Raw genomic sequence first — 13,392 nt, 5'->3', positions numbered from 1 at the left:
TCATATTCTCACCACCCCACCTTAATCTCCTCTTTTATAGGTTGCAATGGCCCTGTCTTTTTAAATCTTTCTGCATAAGCGTCATTAAAAGTCAGTGAAATATCTATAAAAGCCGCCAATATCTTCAGTCACTTTTTAATTTAAAAAACGTATACCGTACCCACAGCATCACAAGGGGGAAAAAAGGGAAAGGCTCACAAGGACAAGACAGGCCCACAGGCTTTTATGCCAGTCATGGTAGCAAGTCCTATTAAAAAAGCCACCCGGCAAAAAGTGCTGTTTACTAAGAGGCAGCTTACACATAACAAAGTGCTGCAATCTTAACCATAAAATGTTGCAATCTGCACTGGTCAGGCAGCTGTCTCCTGGATGCTCAATCCAATTTCACACACGCAAGTAGGACAGAAAGAATGAGGCAGAGGGCTAAAACTTATTACCAGGAAACACTGAGCTAATTAGGGCCTTACAAGTATGTGAAGAAAAAGAGGAATTTATTTTCTGCTGCTATGGTAAAGGGCATTGGGCAGTCCTTAGGGAATCACCTGCCAAACAGCCATCTCCAAGGACATGCTAGCTAGCCAGTACTTCTAGAACAGGGATTCCCAAACTATGGGGCAGGACCCAAGCATGGGCTGTGATTAGATTTGATAAGGGTCACCGGTTGGGCGGCTCCGAGCCACATGTGTCTCTTAAAGGAGCCATTTGTGGCTCTGCCACCGCTCACTCAATGCCACGCTTAAATGTAACTCAATTTACTTGGCTTAACGGCCAGCAGGAGGGATATCTGGCCATTAAACCAATTAAAGTGAGTCCCATGTCAGCACCGTAGGGCAGGTAACTACCCACGCAAGTGCGGGAAGGGAGTAGGAGAGCTGGCGGGAGGAGCCGCACAAAGGTGGAGGCAGCAGTGGCCCAGTGGAGGAGCAACAGGAGGGGAAGCAGCACATGGAACTTATGTGTGGTAGGAGGAGGAGGGGCAGGTGAGGCTGGTCAGGTTTTAAGCCTGGGGATGAAGTGGGGGCAGCAGGGGCTGAGAGCCAGCCAGGGCTCTGCACCCCAGCCAGCTCCCAGCTGCAGGGCTGTTGGGTCCCCCCTATGCACCCAGCTGGGGATCCCACAGCCAGCGCTGCCAGTCAGGGCTCTGTGCCCCAGCTGGCTCCCAGCTGCAGGGTTGCCAGGATTCCCCCTCCTCACCCCAGTTTCTGGCAATCTTATGCAGGACAGGCAGCCCTGGCTGGGGATCCTGCAAGTGGCACAGCCTGTCCCACATATGCTTTCCAAAAATCTAGCAATCCTAGCTGCGAGGGGGTTAGCATGGGGGTGGGGTGAGGCAGGTTTAAGTCTGGGGCAGGGGGGTGTTTTGGGGCTGAGCAGAGGTTAAGACAGAGAGGTGGTGGGTGCATTATTTCCAGGTGGAACCTCCTCCCCACCCTGCCCCTGGTTTTGAATGGCCTTGGGTGACAAGGTCTCCCTGAATTGTCTAAACGTGTCGCTATCTGGAAAAGGCTAGGAACTGCTGTTCTAGAATGAATTTCCCTAACAATCCCAGCCCCTTCCAGAGAAGTTGTTTGTAAGGGCAGGCGTGAGCAACCTCCAGCCACTAACTTAGCAAGCTCAAGAGACCTGACTCCCCCAGCATCCATTCAGAGAAAAGTTTCCCAGAAATCTCTCTTATCCCTGCCCTCCAGGTCCCAACACAAGCGCCTACATTTCTGTTTTGTCAGCTGGGAAAATCTTGTCAAGGTAGGCTAAAGGAAGGAGGCAGACTCAGGAAGCAGCACACAGAGACAGAGATGGCTTTAAGGCAACGCCGCCGAAGACTAAGAAGCTTCAAACATTCTGTTTTTCCTGTTCTAGATGCCATTTTAAGCCCATGATGAGTCACAGTAAAGTGTGCCACTAGACTCGGGAAAGAGCTGCAGGAAGGTATTAACTAGACCATATTGTCTTGCTTTAACTTTTAGCACGCCTAGGTTTCCTCCCATTCCATACTGGCACGTTGATGGCTCATCACCCGAACTAGACTGCGGACCTTCTTTTCCAGAAAGCAGCTACTCAGTTCAGCTCTACCTTTCGCTAATGCTAGGCTTGGAAGAGCCGGTCAGGAACTATGCTGAAAAACAGCCAAGTGTTATTTTACCAAAGCCATAGTTCCCTGCCCCTTTCCATACTTGATTAAAACTCAGCATGCAGGCAAGGTGACATGCCATTGATGAGCTGTGACTGTGCACAACTGGTTTACTCTTGAAGTTCTTTAGATCTTTGGTTTGCAGAGCTGCCCATGGAAAGGAGAGATCACAACCAAGTGTGTGTGTGTGGCAGGGGCAGGGAGGGATTATATCCCTCTGCCTTTTTGCAAGCCCTAGCTGATGACTCAAGTTTTGGGTTATCCCAAAGCCCCTTCATCAGAGTAACCAGACTCCTTATGCAAAAAGTTGTTTTTTAATTATAAAATAAATAGGATTCCTTTATATTGTGCACATATATTAAATACAATAATAAATATTTACAGCAGTACAAAATTCAAATTACATTTTTCTTCTGAATGTGAGTAAACAGTTTGGCTTAATCAGACAAGATTTTTTACTGAGCTTTTGAAATAAGTTAAACATGAATTTGTTTCAGGAGTCTGTAGTCCTTCATGCAGAGGATTTGGTGTGAATCTGTTCAGGAAAGTTCTCACATGAGAATAAGACACTTCAGTCAGCAACACGGAATTGTAAGGTCTAAATAGTGGAGTGGCAGCACCACAAAAGGTATTGTCCCTCCTGCTTGCTGAATACTCCATTCTCCGGCAGAGGAATTCTCTATTACTGAGACCACAGTATTTTATCTTGGACTTCATCTTTTATTACGTGAGGTTGAGTTGCAAGTGCCAAGATCTGGAAGCCCAGGGAGGAAGAGAAGAACAGACAGAAATGGCTAATAAATTAACTCACAAGGGTCTACCAAAAGACCCAGGGAATACCTGAAAACTAAGTGTCTGTTTCAATGTTATCTGCAAGCTCAGAGTGCTGATGTGTTCTTAATGAGCGTTCTCCACTAAGGCAACACCACCTAGGTCTGGATCTTATCAACTTCAATAAAACCTTTGTGCTAGTTTTCTCAAGTACGGTAAGAAAAGCTGGAGGCCATCGAATTGACTCCACAGCAGCCCAGGAAACGTGTGCCTAACTTTACTCATGTGAGCAGTCACACTGAAGTCAGTGGAACTACTCATGTTTAAGTGTTCACAGGATAAGGCCCAGGTTTGCTACAAAGGGGATCTTCAGTGAGATAACACAAGGAGCTTGAGATGAAGAACCAAGTCAGGACTTGTCTACACCATGCTTCAGTCTGGGCTAGCACACTGCACTATGTGGAACCCAGCGGGCATGTCCCACAAGCCCCTCAGCACCACTGCTGCTTGCAGTTAATCTGCACTAGGGAAGTTGTAGCCTGCACCAGCAAGGTCACCATGGGGGCACAACTCACTAGTGCAGACTAAACTCACAACGCTCTGGTGCGGACAAGCCTTCCAGTTCCTGGTCTGCTGCTAATGAACCAGATGCAGCACGTTGGGTCACACAGGTGGGAGACTAAAACTCTTCCCCCACCCCAGTCAAACACCTGGGGAACAAACTGAGTCAAATCTCACCCAACTCCTTTTGTGGAACCTGGGGTAGGGAGAGGGAATAAGCCTCTGCTCCCCTTCACGCCATGATCTCCCTTCAACAGGAGGCCTTCTACAACAAGCTTCACTGCAGGGCGTTTGCAGCAAAGTAGCCAGAGTCGCCCAGGTAGCAGCAGAAGGATGGTAGTCTTCCATCCATGCCTGGATGGGCCCAGTGGCAGCAGTTCCCACGTTGCTTTTGACCGTGGTGCTTTTAACCCTCTCATTGCATCATACTCCACAGTTGTTCCTTGGTGGCATCCTTAGGGAGATCCAAGTTGCTTGAGCAGGGCCTTGCGGCAGCAGCAGCTCCTCATGGTTTCAACAGCGGCCATCTCCTACAGGCATCTACACCAAAGAGCCACTCTGCAGCTTTGGCACAGGTCATTTCAGCTTCATGTTCTGCAAGAGACCCAACAGATAGATTCGTACCATTTGAAGGACAAGGGAGGATACGGCTCAATGTGAAAACCAAGCCATGGCAGACTGAGCATTTGGTGTTTGTTGTCAGTCTACACCCTCAAAAACTGAGGCAGTAAGAAACCAACGATTTATCAAAGGAGCTTCAAGGCTTGGAGAAAGCAGTAAGCACCAACTAGCCTAGGCCTAAATCTAAAGCTATGGGGCCAGATCCCCAGCTGGTGTAAATCTGTTTAAATCCAACCACAATTTACACCACTTCAAAATCTAGTCCCAAGTTCTGTACTCAAAATCATTATTTTCCAGATTTCCCACCACGTGATCCATGCACAATTTCTTCCTCCGTCATGACTCAGCAGTAGTCTGTGGCCTCAGAGGGAGGATGCTCTTCAAAAGTCCAGAGAGCACACAGGGAGGGAAGCTCTGAACTGCTCCTATACTGCCAAGGTGAGGCTTTCCTGATGCCCCAGCCCTTCTGCAACCCAGGGAAAGGAGATGCAGAATACAATGTTGATGCTGTTAAAGCAGCAGGAATTTCTGAACAATTCTAAGCACCTCCAAATCCTGACAAGCAAAGAAGCCACTGTCTTGTTCACCTGTGACCAGCCCTTTCAGAGTCTTCCCAGAGTTTGCCTCTGCATAAGACGAGGAACAGGTACTGCCAATACCCACAAAGGCTGTTATCCACACCAGGAGTTTGGGATCTTGCTTCCAAGTCTAAAGCTCCCATTTACACACAATTATAAAGCGCACGCGTAGTCTGCGGCTGGTGCAAGCTTAGAGTATCACCGCGCTAGCTCCAAAAGTCAGGCTGTACCTGTGCCCTCCTTTACACGCCAACGTGGCCAATGCCGTTCTCTTGTCTGAGTTTTTTTCTTTCCTCCTTTTCTTCATATTGAGGACATGTTTTCCTGACCCTGTGGAGTCACAAAGCATTAGGGTTTAGAGCTCGTTCTGTGTTAGTAAGTTTGTCCCCCTAAACCTCAAGCACATACTCTAATACCAGATGGTAGCCTTAAAGTAGCCAGCTTGCGGAAAGCAGGAGCACTTTGAAGGGGGTAGGAGGGGAGGTTAACTGAGCAATTTCTGGCTCTGAACAGACACTGCTGTAATCTATGCCCATCTCCCCCAGGGAGAGATTCAGCAGAAGGAGATTCCAGTTGTAGAACACTGGACATTTCCACAGGGTGTTTCATCCAGGTGCTTTACAAGAAGGGGTTAGTCATCACCATCTTCATTTTGATCCATATTGCCATTGACTTCAATGGGAACTGGCCAAGGCCGGGTGCTTTTGATAAACTCTGTGCTAAACAACTTGTCCAAGATCACAAAACAGTTCTGGAACAGAAGCCAAGAACTCAACCCTCTACCTCCCAAACTCCCTGCTTCAACCACGGGCTTTTATGATTTCTCACCCAAACCACAGGCCAGCAGGAGAAGGTTAAAAAAGCCTATTTCAGAAACAGAAGCAGCTTCCACATCGGATGGAAAATTAAGTGGCATTTAACTACTCCACAGCATTATTAGGAGGGATTGCTAGTACTTCGTTTTCATCAAGCATAGCGTGCTCAGCGAGCACTTAGCACCCCTCTGCAAACCTTTAAGGCCATTGTTCTACAAACCTGAAGTTTATGCCTAAAGTTCAAGCTTGCAGAAGGTCCTGGTTGGGTAAGACAAGTTGAGTTCTATTTTTAATTCCACACATTAATACATCATCCCCTTTTTAATCCTACTCCAAGCTGTGCACTACTGACTCTCTACCACTGCCCTGTGAGCATGACAGTGTCCCATCTGTGAGGCAGTGAAAACTTAAGAGCCCATTATCTCTGCCTCAGCATTGCTCACATGAGGCTTAGGGATGAAGCAATAACAAGCAGACGGAAGCGCACGCCTTTGTTTCTTGACTTACAGGACTGGGTACGGCATGTGCCCAACTCGGTTACTAGAGTGTAGTCCGTCTCGTCTAATTTTAGATCTTGGCTTTGGGGTTTGCTTTGCATTACCCAGGCTGCAGCGCCGCATGCTCTACTGTGTAGCCAGCCCCAGCCCCACAGAGGCGTTAGGCACTAGTGCGCTCTGTGCCCTATGCAGCCTGCCCTCATCGGAAACGTGCAGTCAATGCATTTCCCACACTACGAGCACTGCTTGGTAACCATCTACTTGTGCAGAGGAAGGAAAGAAGGGCTTTCAACTGGTCTGCTCCTGACAGAACTCCAATTTCAGACTACATTCGATGCCCTCTCCACCTTTATTTGGGAAGGGCGTTTCTACAAGATTTAGGGGAACAGAGGAAAGGTCAGATACTATCTAACTGACATTTGCACAGGAGCCCAGTCCTCAGTGAAGCTTTCCTCTAGCTCATCGGTGTAAGGATGGAGTTACTTTATTTGTGGTCACCCACTTGCTTCCATTGTCATCTGTGGTTACTCATGCAACATGCTATAGCACAAGTTCACTGGGCTGTCTGGGCAATACCCTTGAAGACGTGACCTTGTATACAAGGAATTGGGGGGGGGGGGGGGGAAGTCGACCACAACCATTTCCTTTTAATTCTCGGCACGTTCCGATCCAAGATAAACATCATTTAGAGCACGATTTAACCCAAATCCTGGTAAAGTCAGGGAGATTTTGTCCCTCAAATGGAGTTTCCCTGGAAGTTGCTGCTAATGCAACTCAGTTTTTTTGCTTGTAAACTGATGCGGGTTGCTCTCGACTGGAATGACTTCTGTGCAGTCCTGGTACGTATCCAATATAAAAAGGTTTGGTTCTGAGTAGAGGTACCATTTTGCCCGCGTTCCTTGCAGGTCAACCTCTTGTCCACAGAGATTATACTGTGCATATACATTGTTTTTTTCTGCTTGGGGATTAGGGATCTAGATGGCCTACTCTTATGGCGTTAAGAGTACATTTAGAGATCCGTACATTCATATGGCGCCTCCACTTCCCAGCCTTGCCACAGACATCAGTGAGAGCTCCATATTCTGCTACCGGTTTGCAATGGAGACCATTCAACTAAACAAGTTAACATTCACCTTTTTCCACTTCTAGTCTGCACTTCTGGGCCCTCCAATACTCTCAACAGTGGTAACAGAGGAAGCCGTGCAAATCTATACACTATCAAAACAAAAAAGCAGTCAAGTAGCACTTTAAAAAGGCTAGCAAGCTACTTGACTGCTTTTTGCTTTGACAGTAATAGTAACAGTCCTCTGTTACTATTCAACATGCAAGGCACTACTTTTAGCCGTTTGGAATGGATACCTAATAAACTATTTTGCTAGTCTTTAAAGTGCTACTTGACTGCTTTTTGTCTCAACAATGGGTAAAGTCATACAACATAACCTGAGTGACTGAACCAGACCAGCTGGGCTCAGCAAACGCCGACCCCCTTCTGGTTCGCCTCACAAACACATCTCCATTCACCGATCAGTTTATTTTTTTAAATCCCCACTGGACTGGAAACTCCAAGGCAAGAACTGGTCTTATTTTATGCATGTGAAGGGCCACACCTACTTATAATGCTGCAGAACGAGTTAATCCCACACTACGTTTCTGACATGCAAGCTAGAAAGACAGACATGGAAACGCCATACTCACTGCATTATAACGATGACAACAATTGCAATAAAGCTGATGCTGGACAGGAGGACAGCCACCACCACCAATATTGTTGTGGAATAGTTGCCGATATCATTCCTCTTTTGAGTCTTCATGAACTGCTCACCACAGCGTTCACCAAAATAATCTTGATGACATCTGAAAATAACCCAGAAGAACATCAGACTTATTTCCAGGAGCACTGGATGACTTGGCTGAAGTCAAGGAAACACACTCAGACATCACCTTTCAACCAATCAATACCCAGGAGTCACGGTTCTAGGAAAAACCACTCAGCCTATAGCCACAGGTTTGCTGGAATTAAAACAAGTTGCAATCAGCCTGGTGTGATGTTTCAGACCCACCCACCCTTCATTGTTTCTGCTACGCAGCCTACAAATTCCAACAATACTTATTTACATAACAAAAGGAGGAGTCCCCATGAGAAACAGAGGCTGAACCAAGTTGATTTCCCACCCAGTACCTTGCCATGGATTCAGACACGCTCTTATAATCTAAAAAACATCTGAGCTTGAACTTACTTGCATGATACTTTTTTGAGATCTTCTAGATACTTGCATTCTCCGTGAATGCAAAAATTTTTGTACTCTCCGTCACAGGGTGTCCCTTTCTTCTTTTTGCTTTTCTTCCCTTTGTTTCTCTTTCTTTTGGTTTTGTCAGGATTCTTTTCCTTTTCTGTTTTTGTTTGCTTGGGGCTAATCAGAGGTTGGACTGGGGAAGAGAGAGAGTCAAGTTCAGTCCAGCATCTATAACAGCAAATCCCACCTCAAGTGGACTTATACCTTAAGCCTTAACTCTGCCATTAAAACAGGGGAGAGATAGCTCAGTGCTTTGAGCATTGACCTGTTAAACCCAAGGTTGTGAGCTCAGCCCTTGAAGGAGCCAAAAGTCTTTCTGGGAAGGTGCTAGGGTCTGCTCTGAGTGCAGGGATTGGACCTCATGACCTCTCAAGGTCCATTCCAGCTCTATGAGATACGTGGAAGGGAGTCTTGGAAAAAAGCAAACGCTTGTATGCAAAGGAATATTTATAGCTCGGTAGTCTGTGGCCAAGACAATTTCATTTGGCCTCAAATACAACCACTCTAGAAGAATGATGGTAAAAGCATAACTAGTGTTTCATCTGGTATTTAATTCTGGTAAAACACAGATTTAGGTGCACTTCACAGGTGCACGTTTAAAACAAGATAAAGATTTGGCCCAAATGGACTATTCACAAGAATTGCAAGAATCTGGCCCACTAGGAGGAAGTGCAGCAGCCACTAACTTAGACAGTCACGTCACATCAACGGACAGAGGTGGCTTATGTTAACCAGGGGCCAGTATGCACCCATAAAGGCAGAATTTGGACTCATCCCTTTGAAGATCCCCCAAAGGCTGTGTAGAACACACGTTGGTAGAAAATCAACTTGTGCAATATGGTAGACTGTGTAGAACTGCTTGTACTTTGAAGCCCTTTGTGTCTCATATTGGAGAGAGCTGGAAAGGAGATTCACACCAGAGCTGAAGTCACTGCAGTTCTACCACTTCTGGTATTGTCGTCCCAGGCTAGGTATGTTTCAGGAAACATGGAACTACGAAGTTATTTGTTGTAGTACCTGTGCAGATGGGTTCAGACATTACACCACATGTTGTAGGAGAAATACTGAACTCTTTTACAGTGTGATGTAACTTCCACACCAATGTGATAAGCCACAGATTGTGAGTCATTGAGTTCACGACCTGACAGTTCTAAGAAAGGCTAGTTTGCCACCCTGGTTATCATAAAACCAGAGTAGGTGAAAAACCTCTGAAGAGATACCTGAGCATATGAAGTTTTCATTAACTACATCTGTCACATATATTGGTCCCATACATCCTCAGCTAGCAGTTGTTTGACTATGAATTGACATACCATCAAGCAAAGGCAAGAGTATCAGCTCACCAGTAAGGTTTCGTTTCTCAGGAAACGAGGCCATGAATAATTACTTTGGAAAGGGCCAGGATGTCAAGTGTTCAGTTAACTAGACAGTCAGCTTTGGCCAACTGAGACAACTGATCTAATTTGACAGCAGTCCTTCTTTCAAGGCTCACCCTGCCAGTTTGGGTTTAAAAGGCCGTTATCCAATTGCCCTTGTAGCTTTATTAATACAAATGATAGTTTGCAAGTTTTATATCCTCATAATGTTGCCCAGGCATCTTAAGACATGAAGTGGGAAGCAATCAGCTTAAGTTATATTTATGGAGCTTTCAATTCAATCACTTTCAATTCAGTGCAAAAAATCCATAGCCCATCGATGGAACAGTGGCTTCTGGTTAACAGCCCAGCTTTGAGTTCAACAGTTCATAAGCCCATGAAGCAATAAACTTCAGGCCCAAACTTAAGATGACAGATTCATTTTCTCATGGACACTTGGACCGTTCCACACAATGTACTAGAGGTGGTCCAAAACAAACCCACACTGAACGGGCAGCAAGTGCCTTTGTAGCTTAGATCCATATCCAGAAGCCTGATCCTTTGAGCTACCAGTGGAGTCAAGGATAGGCATCTTTCCTTTGACAAATGACAACCTGATTATGCCCAAACCTGATTATGTGCACACTGGAGCTTGCAGGCTATAAGGTGACAAATACAAGGGGACAACCACGTGGCAATATTTTCCTTTTAACACAAATACAGCTTACATACCAGAAATCTGAACTGAGGTCCTACAAATAGCCTTCTCAGCTTTTCCACTCCCATGACCTATTAAGCCTCATTAACATATGGGCCAAAGTGGAGAGGCCCATGTACCATTTAATCACCATTTAAGATATTCAAGTGTTTTCATGCATACCAGGCCTACAAGATCATTAGGGGCAAACTTGGAGGCCTCATCTAAACAGAAAGACAACTTTAAAAAAAAAATCTCATTTGCAAACATTTTACAAACTTTGGTGTGAACAAGTTCGTAAATTTAGGATTCCCCTCAACCAGCTAACATATTAAAATGCAAGCTTGCCCTACCTACATGAAGAACTTAAGGCTTTCAGAACATGTTGGAGAAGACAAGTTGCCACCATTTAAAAAAAAAAAAACAAAAAAACAAAAACCCTTTTATCCTAATCTAGGCATACTCCAATCACAGCACAATAAACTGGTGCTCGGTAGTCATCCTGTGTTTACTTCCCAGTGGAGAACCTGCACTGATTTTACTGCAAGTCAAAAAACAGAAAGCCAGATTTTTCGAGTCCACTCCACCAATTCCCACCAGCTGAAAAGAGGAAGCATAGGACACATATGGAATCTGTCCTCTTTACTCATCAGACTTGGATGAAAATGACACAGGTAGAGGATCCTGGCTAGAAATTTCTAGACTTTTGGGCAATGCTAAAACTCTTCAACCTCCTGAACATCACTGCTCGCCAGTATATTTGGCAAACCCAACCGTGTAATATTAGGATGCAAGAATCACAGGAAGACAAATTCAAGGCTTGTCAAAATAGCCACCTTTAGTACAATTAGGTTCTCCGTGTAATTAACAGGCAGTAGACAAGCAGAAGCAGAGAGACTTCTCTCTCTCTCTCTGACATGACCATTGTCCATGGGCAAGGGAACAATTTGTACGGGGGCGGGGGGGAAGTGGAGAGCCACTGAACCCAATCGTAAACCTTGCGTGTGATGGAAACCGCCTCAAACCAGGCGTGGGCAGCACCTGTGCCAGGCCTAGTTCCAGCACCTCTCCAAGTGTCTGTGCCATACATAATCCCAGTCCAATACAATCGCCTCCAAGGCTCCCAACAGGCAGAAGACGCACTGTCACTCACCTCTAACTGAATCATCTACTATATTTATGGGCGCTGTTAGGTCCTGCTCCTCCTCCTCTTCTGTATCTTCATAGTCACTTCCTGAGGTCGTCCCATGCCCCTCCACGCCGTGGTCCCACGCCACGTGCACATTTTCCTCTGGCTCCGTTGCATTTAGTCCTAAGCCAGCAGCATGTTGGCAAGCTAGGGAGCAGAATAAAGACGGGTTAAAGTGACTCAGCACATGAGACAACCCAGCCAAGCCACTGGCAGAGCGGCTAACCCGGGAGGACACATTAGGCAGCTTAGCAAGTGTCTACTCTTGTTCAGAAGCAAGTCACTGAAGCAGCAGCTCTGAGCTTTTCAAATGCACCAGTCCGAGGAGTTAAAAAAAGCTTTGATTTGAGTTTTAAGTCCAGCTGGGGCAGACTCCAAATCTAAGGAGACTCCCGGGGGCACTCTCAGCCTGGCACCTCGCCCCCATGCCTGGACTGCCTCAAACCAGAGGTGTTGGAGAAGCCGGGGAAGTGGAGCAGGTTGGTTGAAGCCAGAGAGAGGAAGAGAGTTTGCTAAAGAGGGTTTGTAACCCACCCAGGCGTCCCCCAGCCAGCGCAAACCCCTGTGCCAGGGGTTCTCAGAGGACTCCCGCCTCTCTGCTCCCCCCAGAGCTCTGGGGTGCTCAGTCGACCGCCAAGTCCCACGGGGGGGTCCGGGCTCAGGTGACCTGGCCGCGGCGCCGTCCTGGCGCCCCGCCGCGCACGGACGGCGCGCCACGCAACCCTCTCCACGCCTGCCTGCGCCGCAAGGCAGCGCGCAGGTTGCGCCCCCCGCGCAGCGCCCCTCGCTCACCGGAGAGCCAGGCCAGCGCGGAGAGCAGCAGCAGCCGCAGCAGCAGCCGCACGCGCCGGGCTTGCATTGGAGACGGGGGTGGCGGCGTCCTGCTCCATGGGGAGCTGCCCGCGGCCGCCGCTCTATATAGGCCGCGTCCGCGTCAGCCGGGGCGGGGCAGGGCGGTGGCCCGGAAGAATTGCGTGGCCGGGAGCGGAGGGGGACCCGCTGGCTGGGGCTGGGGAGGGTTTCCCTCTCCACGTGCCCGCTCCGCCCGCAGCTCCCCGCGCAGCGCCTGTGCGCACCGAGCCGCTCCCCGCTACTCATGTGCCAGTGCCGCCTCCTCCGCCTGCCCCAGCCCGGGGGGCTCCTGGCCCCCACCTTCTCTCCGCCCTGGGGGCGGCTCTCGAGTTGCCCAGACCAGGCACTGGGAGGGCAGCCGGCAAGAGCCCTCGGGTGGCTGGGCTGGAACCCTCTGCCGGCTGTCCCCAGAGGCCAGGCTTGCAAAACCTCTGCGGCACATCCTTGGCTGGGATCGCCTTGCCACTGCCTGGCTGTGTGGAGCCAAGCGGGGAAGAAGCAGTTGGGTGGTGTCTTGGAGGGTAACACATTTATTAGGTCACCAGCTGTCGCGGGCCAGGCCCCTGCCAGCCTGGCCTTGGGATTCAAAGCACAAGGCTGCATCCCAGTCACTGGCTAGAAACCAGCGTGGAAACTCAAGCAGGTGTGGATTCGGAAGAGGACTTTGCCAACTGCTGACTTAAGCCTGCAGGGACATCCTGTGAGCTTGGTGCGGGTGCTGAACCAGGGCCTGTATTATTAATGTTGCCACAAGGTGCAGCAAGAATCAGGTGTGAGAAAGTCTGCTGAAAAGTTCTCCCTGCCAGTGTCGCTCAGCCCCTCCCCGCTGGCTTCCCATCCAGCCCCAGGTTTCTGCTGTGACACAATAAAGTAAAAATATTGTGTCACCACAATGTTGCCATGGGGACGGGGCACGTCATACAGACGAATGAAGAGTTTATTGCAGGGACAATCCTGGGAAGTCACCCGACCCCCGCTTTCCCTGCCCCCCACGTGGGTGGAAGCAGGCTAGCTACGACAAGGACTGTAATTTT

General features: G+C 48.2%; 1 protein-coding gene across 1 annotated transcript; it reads right to left on the bottom strand.

Moving 5' to 3' along the window:
* Positions 1-2,466: 2,466 nt before the first annotated feature.
* On the bottom strand, positions 2,467-12,399 carry AREG (amphiregulin). Its single transcript, XM_074992053.1, has 6 exons — positions 12,299-12,399; positions 11,471-11,653; positions 8,209-8,398; positions 7,667-7,825; positions 4,890-4,989; positions 2,467-4,054 (listed from the first exon to the last, which is right to left on the bottom strand). The coding sequence occupies exons 1-5, from the start codon at positions 12,363-12,365 to the stop codon at positions 4,902-4,904; spliced, it is 687 nt and encodes a 228-aa protein (XP_074848154.1). The 5' UTR covers positions 12,366-12,399; the 3' UTR covers positions 2,467-4,054; positions 4,890-4,901.
* Between the last annotated feature and the right edge of the window lie 993 nt (positions 12,400-13,392).

The sequence above is a fragment of the Carettochelys insculpta genome, chromosome 4 (assembly GCF_033958435.1).
Source record: "Carettochelys insculpta isolate YL-2023 chromosome 4, ASM3395843v1, whole genome shotgun sequence".
NCBI classification, from domain to species: domain Eukaryota; kingdom Metazoa; phylum Chordata; order Testudines; family Carettochelyidae; genus Carettochelys; species Carettochelys insculpta.
This window is presented reverse-complemented; position numbering and strand designations above follow the sequence as displayed.